Source organism: Cyprinodon tularosa, unplaced genomic scaffold (assembly GCF_016077235.1).
Source record: "Cyprinodon tularosa strain WSP-4 unplaced genomic scaffold, ASM1607723v1 ctg817, whole genome shotgun sequence".
NCBI classification, from domain to species: domain Eukaryota; kingdom Metazoa; phylum Chordata; class Actinopteri; order Cyprinodontiformes; family Cyprinodontidae; genus Cyprinodon; species Cyprinodon tularosa.
Window position 1 is genome coordinate 534,594 of NW_024039582.1, and position 24,341 is coordinate 558,934.

At 39.4% G+C, this 24,341-nt stretch overlaps 1 protein-coding gene across 3 annotated transcripts in view; it reads right to left on the reverse strand.

The window, feature by feature from the left end:
- The window catches only part of epha4l (eph receptor A4, like), a 105,274-nt gene that overhangs the window by 45,435 nt on the left and 35,498 nt on the right, over positions 1-24,341 (reverse strand). For all 3 annotated transcript variants that reach the window (XM_038272083.1, XM_038272082.1, XM_038272084.1), the window contains exons 4-5: positions 16,093-16,248; positions 2,902-3,237 (exon numbers count right to left, since the gene is read on the reverse strand). In XM_038272083.1, the coding sequence (XP_038128011.1) occupies positions 2,902-3,237; positions 16,093-16,248 (492 nt within the window). The remainder of the gene's footprint in view (positions 1-2,901; positions 3,238-16,092; positions 16,249-24,341) is intronic.

Here is a 24,341-nt window from a genome sequence, read left to right on the forward strand (position 1 = left end):
CTCTTTCTTTGTGGGACTGAATCTATGGGACAAGCGGTGATGCCGCTGCGCTCTGGACCCCAGGTTAAAGCTCCCCACTCGCATGCTCGTCTGGCAGGACTCGCTGCTTTTCCCACAAGCTGCACATCCATTCATCTCCATCTTCTGGATCCCGTCTGATAAATCAAGCCTCTGTGTCCTTAAATCGCCGACCCAGGCTCTATTGGAGACGTTCCCTCTTCCCATGGAGGGAAATTAGCTGTTAAAGGCCCTGAGCCTGCCACCCAGGAGCAGAGCAGTAAAGCAAGCCGGTCGGTAATAACCAGAGAAGAAGAGGCGGAGACAAAGAGGAAAGATCAGGGGTCGTAAAAATCCATTTGCACATCAACAGGTTAGAGAAGGACTAAATGATGCTCTGAATGCTGAAGGACTCCTGCAAAGCTCCGCATTTATGGCTCCAATCTACCACAATCATTCAGATACGCCAAAGAATCCTCCACAGATCGATAGAAGTCATCTAATTCATTAACACCACGGCTAAATATAGCCGCTATCTTAGGCTAATTATGGAAAACTCCAATGAAATCCTGCAGAAAATCATTTCTGTCTGCTGAATCTGTCAGCCTCTGCAGTAATAATCACCCAAACAGCAAACAGCAGCTTTTTACATGCAGATTGTCTCCATGAAAGCAAAATGAAAGAAGCCAGACTGTGACAGCCGCTCCACTCTGATGCACAGTCAGCCTGGAAAAGATCTGGTTCCAGAGAAGAAACCCGCGGCCCAAAAAAGTGCTTTACTCAAAGTCACGCAGCAGGTGGTCCAGGGAGACGGTTCAAAGGTTAAAAGCTTTCTGTTAACGGCGGTATCATTGTGGTCCGACCGTTTGATTCACTTTACTACCTGCTTTCATCTTGTTTTTTATGTTTTTACAGTTTATCTCATGTAAAGCACTTTGAACTGTCTTTGTAAAGAATTCCGCTACATAAATAAACCCATATTAACTAGGAAGCACGATATTGGGATTTTGGTCGATATCCGATATGCCGATATTTTAAAACTCGCAGCCGATAACCGATATCGATACCGATGTTAAAGCTGGACAAAAATAAGTAGTCATTGAAAATAGAAGTTTTGTTATCCATTTCTGACACTTTGAAAAATAATATACTCAAATATATTTTCATATGCTGATATCAAATTGATTTTTCAAAACGCGGTATCGATCTATTTTACTTTCAAAATCTGGTGAAATTTCATCGTTCTGTTACAAACTCTCGTGATATTTTGCAAATTCTTGTGAGATTTTGTTAGTAAAATAGATCGATACCGCGTCAATATATCAACGTATAAAAATATGGCAACATTTGGTGAATTTTCGGGGGATTTCGTAGCATAACGATGACATATAGCAATATTTCATTAGTAAAAGAGATTGATATGGTGTTTTTAAATGGCAATATATCAGCATATGAAGATATTGGGATATTTTAATGGATCAATATTTTTTCCCTCGTCTTTAGAAGTTTTTAAGTCTGTAAAAAAGACGTTTTTGAGGAAGAAGAAGAAGTAGTATTTTTATTTTTAGACTTTAGAAAGTCAGAAGCTGATCAAATATCGGGTTAAATATCGGTGGGGTGGCCGATGTCCGCTATTCAGTTTTAATTCCGATACCGATAGGGGGCCGATTATATCGTGCATCCCTAAAATTAACCCTTTGTTTGCATCTTCCACTGATGTGCACCTTGCTAATGGTCTGTTAGCTTGTACCAAACAAAAATCATTGTTTTCTTACTCATTATTAAATTTATCTATATGATCAAACGAAACAGGAAACTATTAGATTACTGATTAATAAAAAAGAGTAACATAAGTAAAACTCTTCTGATTTCCAATTAGCTGAGATGTAGATCTATGATTAACAGACAGAGCCCTTTCCCACTGGCTGAAAAACCTGTTTAAACTCGGGAAATATCAGCTTTTAGTTGCCATGGGAACAGCTCAATGATGCATGTCTATCCGGGTCGGCCAGCGACCCGAGTTAAAATCACCTCTGCTCTGATCGCCGCACTGTGGGAACACCAGAGCCGGCTTGACCCGCTAATTTACGTGTTACCATTGAACGCAACGTACGGAGGTAGACGCATGGCGCCAGTCGCTTCTGATCTAACAAGCAGAAAAAACTGTTTCCAGAGCAGCTCTGGTGAGGGAGATTCAGACAGATAATAGAGAGAAACAATAAAGCACACTGACTACAACCTGGCTTCCTTCCATGCTGCTCTCCATTATTTACTACCTTGATTTCTGTTCCACTAGTGACATCATCAGCGCTAACCCTGCTAGATGATGTCGCCGCGGTTAGACCAGCTTTATTAGCCAATGGGAAAGGAGCCAGATGCCGATTGTTAGCGGGTTGACTCGTGTTTGAAAAGTATGCGTTAGCTCGCTATTTTCAGTGGGAAAGAGCTTTACTGTCATTCTGTTTACCTTTGTTTGAATGACGTGAATGCTAACTGTGAGCTAGCTCTGTGGTTACTGTGATCCAGCAATTAGAGCTGGGAGAGACTTTGTTCTGTTAGCATAACTTTTAAACTGGTTCTGGTTCCATGGAGGTCATTCCCTCATAAAGCTTCTCCAGCTACCTTGCTAACTGCTAGCCTGTCTTCTAACATGTTACAATGGTTTAGCATAATGTCCTCCACTGTAGCGTAATGTTATTTTGCTAGGACATTAGCATGCTAAACGGGCTAATTTAGAAGAACTGAAGGAGTTTATCCAGATTTTAGAGTCACTAACAGAAACACAGGAAGTTCATTCTGGATCCATTAACCTGGAAATAATCCTGACCGGACAGTGGCGCCATCTATGGCGATCAGTAACATTACAAGACTCCCTACTATGGATTTAAACTGAATTCTTCTTACCGGCCTGGTTGGTGGTGACGGTCACCGACGCGGCCTGCTCCGGCCCCGGGCTCTGAGGCGACACGCCGTTCACCGCCCACACCTCAAAGGTGTAGTTGGTATGAGCCTTCAGCTCGTTGATGGACACCCTGGTCCCCTTCAGGCTCAGCTGCTGGGGGCTGAAGTGGACGCCGTTTCCGCAGGGCTGGCAGCGGCGGCCGTCAGAGCCGCAGCTCTTACACACCACATTGTAGGTGAGGTCCTGGCGGCCCCCGGAGCTCAGAGGGGGGCTCCACTCCAGGTTCACAGAAGTCTCGTTCACATTGGAGATGAGGCGGACGGGTGCAGACGGAGGACCTGTGTGGGGGGGGGACAAGGGACAGGAGGTCGACGGTTATAAAAACATAAAATAACGGTTTAATGAAGATCTCACAGGTTTCTGTCCATCCGCTCCATCGATACGGATAAAATATAGATGGAGCTGGTTTTCCCTTTAAATGGGGTCCCAACCAAAATCCAGGCTATGGAGTCAGAAGTGGGTCAAAATTATTATTAACTTATAAATCTTAGTTAGATCTGGAAAAATAAAAGTTGATATTGAATGACAAAATTTTCCCTCATATTATGACAAAAAAAAAAGTGAATGTAAAACAATACGACTCAGATCCATACCAGCCGGCCAGCAGAGTATGGAATGAATTTAGTTCCTTTATTGTTGCGTGGGAAACGTTTTGCGAATAGAAATTTGAAACTAATTGCAGTCTAGAAAAAAAAAATTATAAAAAAAGGTTTTAAGAGTTACTTTACTGTTTTGCTATTTGTTAGAATTTGTTATTTTAACAGTTTTTAACATTTTGTAATTTTTTTTATTTCTGCCTTTTAGATTGAGATCATTTTTCCAACTTAAATTTCACTCTCTCGATCTCTTCAAGTCCAAATGAAAAGCTCAATCTTAACCAATAATAATCTTCTATAGTCCAGAAGAAGGAAATTCAAATATATAAAATAAAAAGATTTGAAAAAATAATAATTTCAAAACATATATCTGAGAAAACAGTAAAGTTAGTATTTAAACGCTGATGAAGGTTCTCAGTCATCCAGGTCATAGTCATTCCGTAAAAATTCAAAAAATATCCACTGGACTTGGTTTTCAAGATTTGAAATTAGTATTTAAACCTTTTTTATTACTTTTTTTCCCTTTCTGGATAATGTTTTTTTTTTACATTTTCATTTCAAATCTAACCAAACTAATTCTGAAAAAAGACGAAAAAGAAAATATAAAAATAACAACATCTGAGTGAACAGCAGAGTTGCACTCAAAACATATTTTCAATAAAAATGTGTGTAAGTCTTGTTTCTCATTCCTTCCTTCCTCCCATATCTCTGTTTACAAAATGTTTTCTTTGAAAAAATAATGGAACAAAAGTTACTCCATAGGGGAGCCCTTGTCAGACCCAGAGGATCCGGGTTTTTTCCATCACTTTAGCTAAAATTAGGTAAAACCTACATGTTGTTTGAGCCTCATAAAACGAGCTGCTTTAGCAGCACCAACTCTGCAGCTCATCACTTCCCTTTTACATGTCAGCTCTGCTGTGAGTTATGTGTTTGGCCTTTTTTTGGTTGTGTTTTTTTTTCCGCAGCGCTATCAAACAGCGGTAATTGACTTAACTCTGCCTTTCTCCGTCTGCCTCTGTTTTCCCTGGCGCTCCCTTTAACTAATGAAGCGCACGCGAGTGGGCTCTGGGATCGATGCAGGGTGAAATATGAAATCTAGTCAGTTTCACTGATGAATCGTTTCACGGCGGAAATTAATTATCAGTGTTATTTTTGGAGAAGCAGCGCTGTGGTGAGTGATTTCACAGAGAGCAGAGAGAGACGAGCTACTTGGTACCAGGAAAGGAATTCGGCACCGCGTTCATCCACTGGGAAGTGTTTGTGTTTTTCTATTTATAGAAAATAAAAACTCTGCAGCAGAGATAGAAACATTGAATTAAATCTGTTCATCCCTGCTGTGAATACAGAACATCAGACCCGATGCAGTGAAAAATAAGACAGGTTAGGGTGTCAGAGGTGTCAGGAAAGGAGCTGGGATCCTGCAGGCCTCTGAAATCATTTGGCACCACCGAGCGTCTGTCTGTCTGTCTGTCTGCTGACCTCCTAGGAGGAAAACCGACATTCAGAGGGAAGCTCAGCTGCATGGTGGCCCCCAACTGAAGCTAAGAGTGTTATTGGAGGACGAATAAGACCTTATTACATTTGCAACATTAACAAATCTGTATATTTTGTAGAGCTGAAACAATAAATGGGTTTTATCGATTAGTGAAATAATAATCAACTAATTTGCTGCTATAGGCTTAGACTGCTGGAGGACATAGGGACCCCTTTTTCATCATTCTGCTTCATTCTATCTCTATTCTCCCACACTGCAGAATCTGTTAGTTCAATCTCTAACGTTCTGCTCTCTCTGCTTTTCCTCATAGTAGCTTCATCTGGTCTGTTCCTGTTTGGCTGTGACTCCATCCTGGAGAGAAATATCAGCTGTGCTGCTGCCATCAACACCTTTGTTTCTAGATGTTGGAGCTTGGCCTGTTTTCCAGTGTAGTCCTGTTTCTCTGACTGTGACTAACTGGATGTGCTCTCTTCATCCTCTGACATGGGAGCTGGCTCGGAGCTCGTCTGCCTGGCTGTGTGTTTCCTGGACGGGGCCGCCTGTGGAGCTGGTTGACAGTTGCCTTTTGTATCTATGCTTCTTTTTCTATGTCTGCTTCTGTCTCCTTGAACCCCAGTGGGCCTCAGCAGATGGCCGCTCACACTGAGCCTGGTTCTACTGGAGGTTTCTTCCTGTTCAAAGGGAGTTTTTCCTCTCCACTGTCGCTACAAGCCTGCTTAGTGTGAGGGATTGCTGAAGAGTCAATGAGTCGATGCAATCAGCTGGTTTTCCTTAGATAGAAAACTTTGAATCAATCTGACTGGATGATCTGGTGAACTGGAAAGTGACCTGAGATGACATGATGTGAATTGGAGCTATAGAAATAAACTGAATTGAATTAGGTCGAATTTATATTTTACATTTAAGATAAAAAGACAATTTTTTCTGTCAAATTTTTGTTTGTAATTCTACAAAATAATAAAAAAAATTGTAAACAATTGCATTTCAGATATAAAAAAACAAAAATTCATCTGTCAATCTTCTCTATCCAGTTTTAGTTTAATTTTGTTAAAAGTCTTCTTTAAGGAACCTATTTGATAATTAATCTCAAAATTTATCGACATAGTAATTGATTTCCAAAATAATCGTATTTGCAGCCCGAATATTTTGATGGCAAAAATGATTTAATGTCAATGTAATAAAAAGAAACGGCCACTTGCCCTGATATATTAATAAAAATAACTAAAGTGCTCCAATAAAACAATCCTAAAAAACATTTAGCCTCAAATGGCTTAGAGTATTAATGCTGAAACAGGCACTTTATTTTTTACTTTTTTAACTTTTTCATTTAGCTTTATAATTTTTTTTCCTTAACTTCTAGACATTTTTGAAACTTAATTTACAGTCGGTAGTAAATAAGTCATTCAAGCGCTCATCTAATTGGTCAAATACCAAAATAAGATGTACAGCCATGTAGCAGCATCTCTGCTGAATGGCTGGATATAGATCTTGTGCTTCTAGATCTCACTGAGGGATGGGGGGGGGCTCTGTTTGTATGGGGGATGCAAGTGATCAAAAACTTCCTCTATAAAGGCTTAAACCAGGAGTTCACCAACATTTCAGACCCCAAAATCAACAAATCAACAGAGTGGAGACGCCCCGAAAATATAATTTCACTTAACTTCACTGATTATAAAGTGAAATAATTCTATTAATTATTTGGTTTTTAAATTACGCTGAATTGAAGCTGCCTAAATATCGTGGAGTGTTTTAACGCCTGGACGGATTACGGCGAGGAGGAACAGGAAATAGACGGATTAGAGCGGCCTGTCTGAGAGCACACGCTTTAAGATGGAAGGATGTAGAACGGTAATATTAGAAACATTTAATTTCCCCTGAAAATCTATTAATAAATTCCCATTAAAAACTGAGACAGAGCGACCCCCTTTTCTCTGTCTGCTGCTTCTTACCGTCTTCCTCTGTTTTTCTTTCCACCTGTTTTCCTCCACATGTTCAACGACAATCAGGAAAAATCACCATCAGAACAAGGTTTCTTCCCCAGAACCGGACCCAAAGTATCCCAATTAATGGGATTAATTGATCGAGACCTAATCTAGTTATCAATTAATCGTTAACTGGAGAATAGAGACTGTAAAACATGCCTTTAGCTGACAGAGTGACCCACTTAGAGCAGGAATTATACCAAAATAAAAAAAAAATAATAAAAATTTCGTATTGAAGATTAAAAAAAAACTTTATTTCTGTTAAAATGCTCTATCCTACGGAGCCCCTCTGATGACATGGTTAAAAAAAATGTTTAATTGTGGCCACGAAGTAGTATTTCGCGGCCACAGAATAAGTATAACCTGCGCACGAAATACTACTTCGTGGCCACGCAATAAGTTTAACGTGCGCACGAAATACTTAATAATATTAATAATATCAATAAATCCGCCCGTTTTCAGGCTTATGTTAACTGTAATGACTTATCTTGGACAGGCTGCTATGTAAACGGGCCTTTAGTCCTTCGTTTAGCTATGCTGCGGTTGTTTACACTACGCCTTTTCCACCTAAAATGGCGTCTTAGCAACAAATGTCACGTGACTGGCGGAGACCGACTGGGTAAGCAAATCGAGCGCGCCTTAGACCTTAGAGAAGGCGCGCTCGATTTGCTTACCCAGTTGTCCAGGAATTATATTAATATTAATAATAAGTATTTCGTGCGCACGTTAAACTTATTGCGTGGCCACGAAGTAGTATTTCGTGCTACTTCGTGGCCACAATAAAAAAATTTTTTGACCATGTCATCAGAGGGGCTCCGTACTATCCAGAACTCTTAAAATGGAAAAGGTTTAGTTTCAACTGGTTTAATTTTGTAAAGTATCTTCTTTAAGGAACCTTTGTAACCCATTATTAATTGATTAATCAAAAACAATTATTAATCCATTTGCAAAATAATCATTAGTTGCAGCGAGAACTCTGCTGCACTCCTTCATGACGGGACCAGAGATTAACCGAGGACTTCTAGTCCGATATGATTAGAAATCAGGCTTTGTTGGGCTGCTGGATAAAACCTAGAACTCAACGCTATTTCTGACATTTGGAATTGAAAAAACTTCCTGGATGGGAGAGAAACGTCTTCAAACTTGGAAACAAAGTCCAGTGGATTGTTTTTTAACTTTTTTGAAATGATTATGACCTGGATGACTGAGAATCTTCACCAGCACATCCCCGTCTGCTGCACATTTCTTGAGGGCCCGATCTGATTCATCCTCTAAATAAGTCTAAATTTTAGGGATGCACGATATAATCGGCCCCCTATCGGTATCGGCCTTAAAACTGAATATCGGACATCGGCCACCCCACCGATATTTAACCCGATATTTGATCAGCTTCTGAGTTTCTAAAGTCTAAAAAAAAAAAAATAAATACTACTTCTTCTTCCTCAAAAACGTTTTTACAGACTTAAAAACTTCTAAAGACGAGGGAAAAAATATTGATCCATTAAAATATCCCAATATCTTCATATGCTGATATATTGCCATTTAAAAACACCATATCAATCTCTTTCTCTAATGAAATATTGCTATATGTCATCGTTATGCTACGAAATCCCCCGAAAATTCACCAAATGTTGCCATATTTTTATATGTTGATATATTGACGCGGTATCGATCTATTTTACTAACAAAATCTCACAAGAATTTGCAAAATATCACGAGAGTTTGTAACAGAACGATGAAATTTCACCAGATTTTGAAAGTAAAATAGATCGATACCGCGTTTTTAAAAATCAATTTGATATCAGCATATGAAAATATATTTGAGTATATTATTTTTCAAAGCGTTAGAAATGGATAACAAAACTGCTATTTTCAATGACTACTTATTTTTGTCCAGCTTTAACATCGGTATCGATATCGGTTATCGGCTACATGAGTTTTAAAATATCGGCATATCGGATATCGGCTAAAATCCCAATATCGTGCATCACTACTAAATTTAAACAAAAATAAACCGTTATGAACAAATCTAAATTGCTTGTGTGATCTCAATGCATGGCTGCTGATTGGATGGCTGATAACGACACAAGGAAACAACGATAATATTGGCAAAAACTTACGTATCGGATCTGTTATCTCTACGAAGTCATACTTCATAGTGATAACATAGCGATTAATTAAATTAAGTTCTGTTTATTTCTGTAGCTCCAAGTCACAAAACATGTCATCTCTTTACAGTTCCTCAGATCATCCAGTCAGATCTACAGATACATTAAGGTAAGAGAGACCTGCAGGATTATGGATTGGTGACGCATTGGGGGCCTTATTGGATTGAATCTGCAGACACAGAGCGTTTAAAATGCAGTTTACACTCATGTGTTGATAATAAAACAGATTGTATTAGTATGTTTTAATGAGTGTGCCCTTTAGTCAGGATTCTGATTTGTTTATTGTTTTTATCCACATGCTGAGAAACTTTCTAACCGTATAAAGTCTTAAATAGCCGGTAAGTTTTCTTCACTCAGTCTGGCGTAGGAACAGAAACACCTTTGGCGGTACCTGTCTGTCTCCCTGAATGCAGCAGTGGGAGCGTGGGAGAGCCGTCGGCTGTGACTGACACCCGGTAATTAATCCTGGGAGGGAGACGGAGACGAGGGGTGGGGGGGGGGGGGGTGCTTCCAAAACTCTCACACAGCTTCTCAAAATGGTTGGAACGTTTCATCCTGAAAACGTTGCTTCCTGAGAATTCGTCGTTTCTCGAACCGTCCACCATCTTTCTGTTTCTCTTTATCAGTAAATGTTGAGCAGGAGCGAGTTAGAATGCTGGTCAGACCAGCATACCCATTTATCCCTTTAGTCATGTATAAAAAAAGTATTTAATTACTCAGTTTTTGGTGTTTTTTGGTGCATGTGGCGATCTGACCTGAAACTGTTTTTTTTTTTTTTTTTTTGTACATGACTAAAGGGATACACACCCATTGAGGTAGTTTAAAGTTTATTTTTCATACAAAACTGAAGGGATAAACGCGAAATTGATGTCTTGTGCATTGACTATATATATAAAACCATGTATGGAAAGCAAAATGTGCCAAATATTTCACAAATTAAAAAGTGAAATGTAAAATAAATAAAAACAAACAATTGTAAATATAAACATTTAAATGTTACCCGAGATACTAAACATGTTTTTCTTTATCCATAATAAATAAAGATTTTTCACTTATTTAATAAACTATTATATGTTTCTCTGAGTTCCAGAAAAGGTTACTTAAAAAATGTAAGATCTCATTCAATATATATATATTATATATATGTATATATACATATATATATACATGTATATGTATATATGTATATATACATATATATATATACATGTATATATATATGTATATATACATATATATATATACATGTATATATACATATATATATGTATATATACATATATATATGTATATATACATATATATATATATATATATATATATATATATATATATATATATATATACACATGTATATATATGTTTATATATATATATATATATATATATGCATGTGTATATATATATATATATATATATATATATATATATATATACACATGTATATATATGTTTATATATATATATATATATATATATGCATGTGTATATATATATATATATATATATACACATGCATATATATATATATATATATATATATATATATATATATATATATATATGTGTATATATATATATATATATATATATATATATATATACATGTATATATACATGTATATATATATATATATACACATGTATATATATGTTTATATATATATATATATATATATATACATGTGTATATATATATATATATATATATATATATATATATATATATATTATATATTTATAAATATATATATATATATATATGTGTGTGAGTATGTATATACACTCCATAGAAAGTATGAATTTTGAATTGATGTGGCCTGACTCGTCAATCCTGTCAGCTGGTCTGACCCTGACATTCACACACATCCAGATGTGCTCCCCGTTCACCAGTACAGCTGGATCATGACCTCCACTCAGACCAACTGGGAGATCATTTCTGTTAATGCTTCATCCGCTCTGTGCGTGACTACAGGTGGATTCTGAGAGCAAATGAAAACAGGATCCCACTGGATGCTGCGTGACTGACGGCGGTAATTACAGCGCCCCCTCACGCGGGTTAGAAGTTAGGGAGGAAAAGAAAACAGCAGCGGACAGACAGGGTGAAGGTTCAAAGATCAAATAGTGACGTGCCGGGGGGGCGGGCTAATGTTCGGTTCCTATCCAGCGACTGAGGAATGTGGCAGAGGTGATGGAGCCGGGTCTTATGAAATCAGCCGAGTAATGAGCTTCGACAGCTGTTCCTCGCAGCCGCCAGATTCCTCCCCGACTAACGAGACAATGAAGATGACCTCCCAGCTCCTCGGGTTTTAAGGAGCACAGTAATGCAGGGGAAGTACTGGGGCCCAACAGGGACACGGTTTACCACCATACTGACCTCAACATACTGAAATACACATGAAAAAAACAATAGAAAAAAAACAGAGTAACAAGAGATGATGGCTGAGAATAGTGGATGACATGTAGAACAGCTGACTGAGATAAATCATCCATATTTTCTTGTTATATATACATATAATCTTCCAATAATCCTCAGAAAATGACAGAATTAGGCGAATTAGGGGTTCCCGGTGATGCTATTTAATAATGAAAGGGTAGAAGGTGATTAAAACAAGAGAGCTCAGCCGTTTCTCAATTCTTGAGCGTTCTCCTGTGTTCGTGATGCATCATCAGCCTCAGCCCCAGCACTGTTCCAATTGCAGAGAACGCACCAAATCCCCGGGCGTTGTCCTTGTCCCGCCCTCTTTACCCAGCATGCATCAGAGCAGACTTGTCCGTTCTTGAGATTTCCCAGCATGCACCGCGGCTGCAGCAGCTTTCAATGAAGCTCTCCATTGAAAGTTAAAAGTTCTCTTTTCTGTTGTTGTTGAATAAAAGTACGTTTTAAGATCATTTGAGGCGAGAATATTATACTTTAAAGTGTCACTATATGGAACATTTACCGATTTAATGCGTAATTTAAAAAAAGATTTCCAAAGTTGAGAGGACCTCGTCAACCAGCGGACCTCCGAGGCTAACGGCAGCCAGGGCTAACGTTAGCCCGTCTGCAGCGGCCCTCTCTCGGCATAGTCGTGTGTGAAGGGCCGCTGGCTCTGATGGCGATTTCTTTGTTTTATTTGGCAAAATTTTCATTTCATTTGTTTTTATCTGACTTTGTCCATCATTATTCCCACACTAAATTGAAAAAGTAATAATTTATTATTATCTAGAGACTATTAATAACAGGAGGTGAAATGCAGCTCTAGATGAGCTGAGCGTGTGGTGATGTCATCATTACGCTTCTGTTCCAATTGACCCATATCTATGATGCGTGTTCGCGTTCTCACCAAGTCCAGACTTCCCTGTGTTCTTGCCAAGACCGGACTCATCGTGAATTGAGAAACGGCCCTAGTCTCTAAAACAGACATGGCTACGGCTTGATGCTAACATGTTTGTTAGCTGTCAGAATCCAGTCAGAATTCAGATATTTCTCATATCATACTGAAATAAAGTTTAAAAATCAGTTAACTTTTTTGATTTTTTCAGTGGCCCTAATCCTCTTCCATATAGTGAAGTCGTCCAGAGGAAGTGATGATCCAAAAACAAATTTTTCGCTACCAAAAGAGGGAAGGATTCAGCAGAAACTGTCGCTAGGCTAAATGTAAAGGAAGCTTTGAACACATTCTTTGCTTTAAACCGGAACGCTTTCAGAGCTTTGGAAAGAACCAAAGTGTTTAGCCGATAAACGTGAAACAGCTCAACCTGTAGAAGCACCTGATGGACAGGAAACGCTGCTAAGCTAATCAGACCAGGTGCTGTTCAAGCTAAATGCTAAAGTGATGCTGTGCTAGCTTAACACTAGTAGCATGACAATACGGTCTTATTTCGCATTTTGTGGAGTATAGATTCATTTTACGTTGATTTTTAATGATTGTTGATGCTCAAAATAAAGTCTGTGTTTGATACAAACGTCTGTGAAAAGTTAATTAAGGGGGCGTTAGCATCTTCAGCTAGCTTATCCAGTTGGTTTTAATGTTTTGCGCAGGGAGGGGTGGCGTCAAAGTAAAACATCTTCCAGCTTTAAAACATACCAACACAAATAAGAAATGTTTGATATTTTAATATTTGGTAGCACAATAAGCATATTAAATCCAATATAAAACTAAAGCAAAAGATTCTCCCTTATTGTAAAAACAAGATTTTTTTATAATATGCTGTTTTCTTTTAGTTATTCCATTGAAATTAGAGCTTAGATTTTTCAAAATGCTTCAATGCCAGAAATTATGATTATATAAAAATACAGCATTAGGCGTCTTTAGCAGGTTAACATCAGGTATTAGCAGCTATTAGCATCAGGCTATTAGCATATATATATATGTGTGTGTATTTGTCAAATACGTCAGATGAGACCAATGCTGGTTTTCTTGAGGGAATTTACGAACAGCGACTCCTTTTTTTATTACAGGAAGCTGAGAGGCCAGAAGGAGCTTTTGTTGTTGAGAACAATATTGCCCGCCGTAAAGAAGCCGCTTTCAACAGAAACAAGGGAGAGTTTTAATGGGTTTGGAGACAAACACCAAGCATAAATCAGTCTAACTGTTCTGGTGAATGAAAGAGGCAGTCTGCAAACTGGCTCTATGATGTCTATGTCTATGAGGCTGCTTAACGGGCAGAAACAAGCCTGGAGCAGAGACCATCAGAAAGTTATTTTAGCTTGATTTTAAATTCATTGCGGCAAAAAATGTTGCCATGACTAATTAAATGTATAAACATCAGTGATTTTCTATCATCCTACTAAATGTTTTTTGTATTTTTAAAATATATCTTACATTTTTAAAATATATTTAAGAATGGAGCAGAATAAAAAGTATTCATTAAACAGAAACAATATATAGAATATAAGAGGTTGTTTTTCAAATGTTGATGGGTCCAAGTATATAAATATTTACATCTGCTTCGGCCAATTTCCACACAAAATGATTCTGTTAGCCGAAGATTAGCATTAGCGTACATGTTAGCATTAACAAATTCCTTCCTGTGCATGCGTGAACAGAATAATAAGATCCGGATTGCCGAAAAACTACATAATAACGGTACTGAAAATACTTATATATACATATATATATATATATTTACTTACAACTAGAATGCTAAACTACATCGTATAGAAAATATTGAAGACTTTTCTGGAAGAAATGGATGCGTTTCTCATTCTCTCCATTGTATTGTGTGACATCATCTCAGAGCAGTCACAGAAACGTTCCAAACGCTGTTTAAGCGTATTTCTTTTTTTTTTTTTTCGTTTTTAGAATAGGCAATATTTACACAATTACAAAAATATTCAAAAGGAAACCCCCGCCGGAAAAAAGGCAAAAACATAAAAAAGTAAGAAAAACTAAGTTTTGCCTTACTGGAAGTTATTCTGTTCACACATGCACAGGACGGATCGTTTTTTCAGGACGGATCGGGGAGCAACTGTCATTAGTAAATGCTAATTCTAATGAATGCAGCAACATCCGTGTCATTTCTGTTAGCGCCAATGCTTAAAAGCTTTGGTTAGCATTAGCAAATGCATTAGCAAATGCTAATGCTAACCAAAGTTGGCCAGATTATGGCGGACCCGGAAGCTAGCTGACAAACAGAACAACTGAAGGTTGGAACAAGTTTTCGCAAGCGCGCCACCTACTGTCTGGGAGGAGTAAAGTTTTTAGCTATTTGCAATTGTTTTTAAACACGTTTACTTACAGCGGCTTGGTAAAATCTAAATTTAAAAAAATGTCTAAATGCAAAAACAATGCTAAACGCTTCGGTCTCTGTTTTAGCATCTGTATACTGTGAAATTGTGGTTTTTACTGACATGTCCATCGGGAGATTGCTGACTTTTCATCCTCCTTAGTGATTAATCCATCAAAATTTAACAGATAAAGCTTTGATTTCTACAAATAATAAATTGTCATGTTAAAGCATTTGCTAGCTGTTTTGTTTTCCAGAAAACTGGGATTAAATTTATACCTTCTTTTTATATTGTTAGACACGTATTAAAAAAAAAATGAAAAGAGCAAAATAATCTTAGAAATTTTACACTAAATCTCTTTACTTAAATATGTTAATTTATTCCTTTTTATTAGCACCTTAAACAATCTTTATTGTCCCATGTGACTGATTCACCAGTTCCTTACACAGTGAAATGTACGGAAGAGGATTAGGGCCAATGGAAAAAAAATAAAATAATAAAATTAGATCCACTGAAAAAATAAAAAAGTTAACATGTTTTTAAATATTATTTCCATTAATCAGGGAAAAAAGTCAGAATTCTGACTTTAATCTCTGAATTCTGACTTTTTTTTTCCCAGAATAATGAATTTTTTTCTCACAATTACCGAGAAAAAAAGTCATTATTTTTATCTAATTGCAAAATTGTAATCTGGCACTGTGGTATTTTGAATTTCTGTGGAATAATTAAAAGCAAACACCACATCATTAAAAACAGGGAATTTCCAAAATGTCCTTTTAAACATTTATAATTCCTCTGGTTAATCTAATTTTTACAATAACGGATAATATTTTCCTAAGGTAGATATCTGGAGCTAAATAATTGTTTTACAATTCTGAGGAAAAAAGTCAGAACTGTGAGATTAAAGTCAGAATTGTAACTTTTTCCCCATATTAAACTGAAGTAAAATTTAAAAATCAATTATCTTTTTTGTATTTTTTCAGTGGCCCAGATCCTCTTCCATAGAAATGTAACAGTTTATACCATCATTATTTTATCGGGTCACTGTGACGAGAAGACGTCTATTAAACCGGCAGCTGCTGGTTTAATGTTTGTGCAGAACGGTTGTGTTTCTGTTTAGCAATGAAAGGCTAACATAGCAAAACGTGGTAACAGAGTTAAAGATGTTGCTGTACTTACGTGTGCAGGGCATGGATGCCGGGTCTGTTTCGGAACGGAAGAAGCCCTTGTCGCAGACGCAGGAGGTGGATCCCTCCCGTACTGAGTAGCTGTGGAGTGGACACTTGGAGCAGGCGCCGTCTGTGGCCAGAGCACGGTAGTAGCCGCTCTTGCAGGCTGGAAGATATCGAGGAGCGGATTAGATGCGATCTATTATAGCAGCAACTTTATAGCAGAGAGTTTAAAGAGACTCCAGGTATGAGAAAATCCAGGATAGCCCAACCTGCTAGAAAGGTACACTACAAAAACGATCTAAAAGTAGATCGATATTTCTTAAATTAAGTGTCTTCACCTTTAATTTGAGTAGGTAAATAAGATGTTGCCAAAGGAATGAGTACTTTTACTCTTAAAATAAATAATTAGATATATGCACTTGAAATAAGAAAATGCAATTATTTTTTCTTCTTTTAAATGTAAACTGTCTTGTTGCATTGGCAAAGTGTCAATGTTAAAATGTTAAAATACTTATTTTAAGAAAAAATGACTCCTTTAGATTTACATTTTCCAGTGTAAGAACCCAAATAGAAATCCTTTAAGGTATAGTGGAGGATGTTCTTTTTCCAGGTGCATCATCTAAATAAATCTAGTTGTCAATCATTCTGGTGATATGTTTACATAAGGTCGTCGTCCTATGCGCTCGTCTGACAAAGTTGAAAAATTGCAAATGAGAAATGGACTCGTGAACGCTCTCGCACGCGTTAAATAGGTGATCCCACTCTGAAACAGGTACGCAGTTGTGCGTTCTTTTTTTTTTTTAAGCAGAGAGGGCGGGTCTTTTCAAAATTTCACAAAAATCCTCCATTATACCTTTAATTGAAGGTCCTTGCAGTAGTTGCATGTGATATTTTACTTTAACAGGGTTACAGAAGACACAATTATGACCACTCTATGTAATCAGAGAGGAAAACAGAAGCTGTTTTATCTGAAGGACGAGAAGAAAACATCCTGATCTTTACTGTTTTCTGTCAATTTTACCAATAAATTATGCTGGCAAAATGTTTCCCATTTTTTTTCTCTAATCCGCCGTCTCTTTACCCCGCCTCATACATCTCTGTTCTATTATCCACGGGCCAGGGGCGGATTTAGGAAACGTGGGGCCCTAGGCAAAGACAATCAGGGGCCCCTCTGAACTGATAACACATAAACAGCCCCATTCTCCAGATAGATAAATGTTAATAGAATAGACATCCATTATCTGTTCTAGGTTGTGTCCCTCTCTTCTTGTTCCTTTTCTTCTTGTTTTCCTCTCTATGTTTTGTACTCAGCTGACTTTTCATGCTGTCTCTAAAGGAATGAAAGATTTTTTCCAAGCACTAAGCTCACTTAGCTGATTGCTCCTTCCTGTGTTTCCAAAAAGGCCAAAGTAAATAACCCAGTCCTTCTTTTCACTGTAGACAAGCCATGATCTGCTTCTCTGTTCTCCATTTTTCATTTGGATGAAATAATAGCTGCATGAATCATGACAGCAGACAAGATAGAGGAGAGCAGGAGGCGGGGTTACCAATCTACTCGCTCTGGAGAGCAGAGTTCGCTGCTTTTAGATGTTGTCTCCAAAGTCTCCATTAGCAGAAAAAAGTCTCTAGATTTGGCGCTAGGAGCTTTTTAGAAATCAAAGTGCTAGAGGGTTCTGAAAAGTGGCTAAATATAGCGACTAAAGCGCTAAGTTGGCAACACTGCTCTTTGCATGGTTTGTTTTCAAATGGTTTGCTGCTGTCTGTTTGGACCTTTCTGAACATGTGCAGCAAATGGACTGTTTCTCAAAAACATAATTAATGTGCAGAAATAAGAAATAGTTGTATAATTATACATGTAAACAGAGTTTTATGGGGCCCCCAGGAACTTGGGGCCCTCTGCAACTGAATAATAGATGCCAACAGAAGCTGTTTTCCCTGAAGGACGAGGCGAGAAAATGCTGATCTTTACTGTTTTATGTCAGTTTTACAAATAAAAATCTGTTGGCAAAATGATTTCTCGTTTTATTTCTCTAATTCCTCGTCTCTTGATGCCTCATAATATAAATCTCTGTTCTATCATCTGAGTGCAGAAGTGAAGTATTTGTGGCAAAATCCTCTAGAAAAAAACAGTCTCAGATTTCCGTCTCTCACAGACGTTTGAAGCAAAGCTCTGGACTCGGCACTGCGACGAAACACGAGTCTTTGGCATTTTTAGACAACCTAACAAGCAAATGCCACCACACTTGGCCCAGCGGGGGTTCTGTCACTCCCCAAGGCGGTTTCCAATCAGCTGCAGTCCAGGACCAGACACGCATGCATATAACTGCGTCTAAAATGGTAACCTCAGTGACACTCTGCCTACCTTCGGCGACAGCTTTCTCTTGAGCGACAGTTTGATTGGAGGTCTCGTCTTTCAAGGAGTTTTCTCCTTTGTCTATCTGTTTCTGTGAAGGCTTGTGGAAACCCAGGAGGGTTGTATTTCACCCCCCTGAGCGCTGAACCAGAAGAGGAGGACAAAAGAACAATTCTCAAAGAGGCGCGGTGCAGACAGTGGCAACACTGATTGGACCAAATAAGCTGTCATTCTGGGAGGCTGCCACGTTCTTGGCAGCGTGAAAGTAATCGTACGGCAGCCGGAGTGATGCTCTGAGTTTTAGACGGGATTCTTGACGTCAACCGAGGAGGTAATTAAGCTGTTGGATTCAGGTGTGTTGGACCCGGGAGCTATTTAAGAGCTGCAGGATGTCAGCCCTCCAGAACTTGAGTTTGACATCCTTTCTTTAGAGCTTTTAGCACATTACTCAAGTTCTGGATCGGACGTGTTTCTCAGCCCGTTGCACAGATAAACTATGAGAGAGTCTTCAACTGATGAAGAGATGAAGAAGGGACCCCCTCATTATATATTGCATGAAATAATGTTATATAAAACTGGTCCTATAGTTACTCTGATTCCTGGTTGATGGGACAGGTGTTGTGAATGAAACGGTGCCCAGCTTAAAAGAGCTCCTGTGTGTCGCTGAATGTGAGCATTGATGACTGAAAGACATCTTCTGCCTCCATTTATCTGTTTGAAAAATCTAATCAAATCTGTGGAGCCCCTGTTGAAGAAGTCTGCACTTAAGCATCTATAATCATTCCTGAACCCGGGGGGTTAACCCCAAGTTCCAGGGGCCCTAGGATGCTAGCTGAATGTACTCTGTTTACATGTATAGTTAATATTTGATTAAAAAATCCCCCCCCCCCCCCCTTCAGTGTCCACCATATTGGATCAGTCCATTTGCTGCACATGTTCAGAAAGGTCCAAACAGACAGCAGCAAACCATTTGAAAACAAACCATGCAAAGAGCAGTGTTGCCAACTTAGCGCTTTAGTCGCTATATTTAGCCACTTTTCAGACCCCTCTAGCACTTTGATTTCTAAAAAGCTCCTAGCGCCAAATCTAGAGACTTTTTTCTGCTACTGGAGACTTTGGAGACAACATCTAAAAGCAGCGAACTCTGCTCTCCAGAGCGAGTAGATTGGTAACCCCGCCTCCTGTTCTCCTCTATCTTGTCTGCTGTCATGATTCATGCAGCTATTATTTAATCTAGGGATGCACGATATAATCGGCCCCCTATCGGTATCGACCTTAAAACTGAATATCGGACATCGGCCACCCCACCGATATTTAACCCGATATTTGATCAGCTTCTGAGTTACTAAAGTCTAAAAAAAAAAAAAATACTACTTCTTCTTCCTCAAAAACTTCTTTTTTACAGACTTAAAAACTTCTAAAGACGAGGGAAAAAATATTGATACATTAAAATATCCCAATATCTTCCTATGCTGCTATATTGCCATTTAAAAACAACATATCAATCTCTTTTACTAATGAAATATTGCTATATGTCATCATTATGCTACGAAATCCCCCGAAAATTCAAGAAATTTTGCAATATTTTTATATGTTGATATATTGACGCGGTATCGATCTATTTTACTAACAAAATCTCACAAGAATTTGCAAAATATCACGAGAGTTTGTAACAGAACGATGAAATTTCACCAGATTTTGAAAGTAAAATAGATCGATACCGCGTTTTTAAAAATCTATTTGATATCAGCATATGAAAATATATTTGAGTATATTATTTTTCAAAGTGTCAGAAATGGATAACAAAACTGCTATTTTCAATGACTACTTATTTCTGTCCAGCTTTAACATCGGTATCGATATCGGTTATCGGCTACATGAGTTTTAAAATATCGGCATATCATCCAAATGAAAAATGGAGAACAGATAAGCAGATCATGGCTTGTCTACAGTGAAAAGAAGGACTGGGTTATTTACTTTGGCCTTTTTGGAAACACAGGAAGGAGCAATCAGCTAAGTGAGCTTAGTGCTTGGAGAAAATCTTTCATTCCTTTAGAGACAGCATGAAAAGTCAGCTGAGTACAAAACATAGAGAGGAAAACAAGAAGAAAAGGGACGAGAAGAGAGGGACACAACCTAGAACAGATAATGGATGTCTATTCTATTAACATTTCTCTATCTGGAGAATGGGTCTGTTTGATGTGTTGTCTTCTCCATTCATAGGCCCCCTGCCTGTCTTTGCCTAGGGCCCCAAATTTCCTAAATCCCCCCCTGCATAACCTTTTTGTTTCTGAGCAAAAGGCACATAATCCTGGTGTGAAATATGCACAGCTATCAGAGAGAAAGGTTTTCATCAAACAGAGAAGATGGTTGGAGCAACAGCGCCCCAACAAGAAAAAATAGGTAAAAATAACATCCATGAGGACCAAAAGCAGCACATTGCCTCCATCTTCATCTAGTTCCCATAATGCATCCTGTTGTCATGCCACCATCTTTGACTGCGCGCTCCGTGTTAGAGGATTTAAAGTGTCCTACACCTTTTAACCGTGTCTCTGCTTCCACACCTGAATCCAACCACTGAACGACCTCCTCAGTTGCAGATAAGTTCTCCAGAGTCCTGCTAATCGCCGCATTATTGGACTCAGGTGTGTTGAAGCGTAACTAGACCCAGAGGACTGGATCCCCGCACTAAAAGGTGCCTTCAGACAGCAATACTCAGCGATTCCTGTTGCTTTTCCATGGTCATAACGTTATGCATGAAAGGTGTTTGTGTGTGCACCTTTACTCTCTTAAGTTTCCCTTTGTGATTGATAAATTGTTTTTGAATTAAACCAAAATGGCCGGAACCCAAACCAGACCTCAAAGTAGAGTTCCTGAGCTTTCCACGCCGCAGTCATAAAGACAGCCGAGGTTTCTACATAAAGTCAAGTAACTCCCCGATGTGTTAACCACTGTAGAAATCAAATCAGCAATCACACACCACAGCAATCAAGTCCAAGGAAAACACTTATTCCACTAAGCAGCCATTACTTTCACATGTACAGACAGCTGAGGAAAACCTGCAGCAACCCACTGAAATACCGGAAAATCCCTCTACTTCACTTATTTATGCCACTGCTCTGGAGCAGCTGGATTAGCATACCAGGACGGGGCTAGCCGCTACCTGCTGGGTCTCCCTTTGTCCCCTTCCACTCACTCTATCGGGGCTAAACCCTCGCCGCTTCACCCGCTAACGCTAAGCTAAGGCCTCATTGATTGCAGCCTGCAGGTGATGAGTGAAGCCTCTTCTCTTCTTCGCCTTTTTACAAACAAAAAGAGTGGAGATTAGGCAGGAGGTGCTTTCAGTTATCTCTGTATCTTTGGAAGAATCTCTCAAAAGCTCTGGAGACAAAAGAACGGCGGGATTTTTGTGGGCGTTGCTTTAAGTGGATTCGACCTCCTCAGGTGAGAGAACGTGAAGTTGCAATGATGGTACATGTGCGCTGACCAGGAAAGTGTCTGCAGTATAGAGTGGGGTCAACCGCCGGTCTTTGATGCTGAAAAGCTGGAGCGAGAGTTAATTGAGTCCTAAACGTAATGTTCTTCAGTGGATTGGATCTTTAAAGCCAAAGATTCAATTCTATTCAGTTTATTTCTATAGCTCCAATTCACATCATGTCATCTCAGGTCACTTTCCAGTTCACCAGATCATCCAGTCAGATTGATTCAAAGTTTTGTATCTAAGGAAAACCAGCTGATTGCATCGACTCATTGACTCTTCAGCAATCCCTCACACTAAGCATGCTTGTAGCGACAGTGGAGAGGAAAAACTCCCTTTGAACAGGAAGAAACCTCCAGCAGAACCAGGCTCAGTGTGAGCGGCCATCTGCTGAGGCCCACTGGGGTTCAAGGAGACAGAAGCAGACATAGAAAAAGAAGCATAGATACAAAAGGCAACTGTCAACCAGCTCCACAGGCGGCCCCGTCCAGGAAACACACAGCCAGGCAGACGAGCTCCGAGCCAGCTCCCATGTCAGAGGATGAAGAGAGCACATCCAGTTAGTCACAGTCAGAGAAACAGGACTACACTGGAAAACAGGACAAGCTCCAACATCTAGAAACAAAGGTGTTGATGGCAGCAGCACAGCTGATATGAGATTGAACTAACAGATTCTGCAGAGTGGGAGAATAGAGATAGAATGAAGCAGAATGATGAATAAGGGGTCCCTATGTCCTCCAGCAGCCTAAGCCTATAGCAGCAGAACTGTAGAGATAGCTCAGGATAACCACTCTAACTAGAAGCTTTATCAAAAAAGGAAAATTCTAAGGCTACCCTTAAAAGACGCAGCCTTAGATTGAGTCGTACCACCAACTGTGCGCAGTTCATCAGATATTTGCTTGTCAAGTATTTAAGCCGTCTTCCCAGTTCCCGCAGGTCGTCCCAGAAAACTCCAGAACCACAGAGATGTGCTGGCATCTCCGTCTGCAGCCTTGGACGCCAGGGGTCTTAGAGAAAATGTTTAAAATGTGAAGCGAACACATGAGGACTTGTTTAGAGTACTAACTGCCCTCAAGAAAGGGATGACAAGGAAAAAAAGGGTTGATATCCAAGTAAAGCTGGGGAATTTGCTTCCTATTAGGAGCATGAGTGTGTGTCTGAGGGTGGGAACCGCAGCACTGGGTGGTCCCAGAATCTCCCTAAGACTCTGTGGATTTATCACTGTCCGGGCCAGCCATGGCAAACCCTCACCCCGCCGCAAATACAGACACACGTGTGCTCAGTTAATATAGGATCCCTCCATCGTATCCTTTGGTGCAGCTCTTAAAACTTCAATTCCCTTTTCTGCTCCTGTCACTCTCCGGTTCTTCTTTATTATTTTGGTTCTGACTCGCCCTCCGCCTTCTATCTCTCTCTCTCCTTGGCATTCTCTCTGCAGGCCTCCTTTCAGACTGAAAAAGGGGGGGGGTTGTCAGGTGCCAAATCCTCAAGCTCAGAGATCAAACGCAGACAAAGACACTGGTGACTTACTGTTCTATTCTGGAAAGGCAAAATAAAATGAAATCCCTCATAGACAGGGGCATCGCATTCTTCCCCCGTTCTCTCCCCGCAGATCCGTCCCTCATTCAAGCCTCTCCTCTGGCTTTCTTTCTTCCCACCGTCCAATCCCCGTTCCTATTGTCTCCCAGCTGAAACCCGTTTAGAGCAGAGGGGATGAAGAGGGCAGGGGGGAAGTTAATGATTAGTTCAGTAAGTGGTGGGGATTCCTCCAGCTGAAGGGGAGTACGGGGGGGGCTGAGATCAAAGTATCCGTCTGCAGAAAAAGCAGCGCTTAAAAAAGCTAATAATGCAACGATAGGAACCCGCATCCATGCCAGCTGAAGTTTTTCTTCAACCCACGCAACAGGCTTTGAACAGGCATAGCGGCTCGTGATATCGCAGCCAAAGAAAGCCGTTCCTACCCACACACCCACCCACTGCGGCCCACAGACAAAGCCTGATAGGCGAGCTATACTGCGGCCTACGCGGCAAAGTATCCGATACACCGGGGACTGAAACTATGAAAGCAAAACCACAATAGCGGTCCAAAGAAAGCTATGGGAATGCAACACCCAGCACATGACGCACAAAAGCCAGGCTTGCCCAGACGGAACAACAGCAGCTCTTTTAATCGCAGAGAAAAAAAAAAAGAATGGAGTTCAATTGGTGGCATTTTCTCCGCTTTCATGGTTTCACTTTATCTTCCTTAAGTGATGAAAAGTCGGAGCCTTTTTTTTTTAGTCAAAACAGACAGTGAGCGCCCTTTAGAAGAGCAATCAGAGGCGTCCTCACAAAGCAGCTCTTTGAAAAGCCAAGCGATCAACTTTCAGGCCTGGAGGCAGAGCACAGCCTCTCCTTCTCATGCACCTTGACGAGCCGACCATCT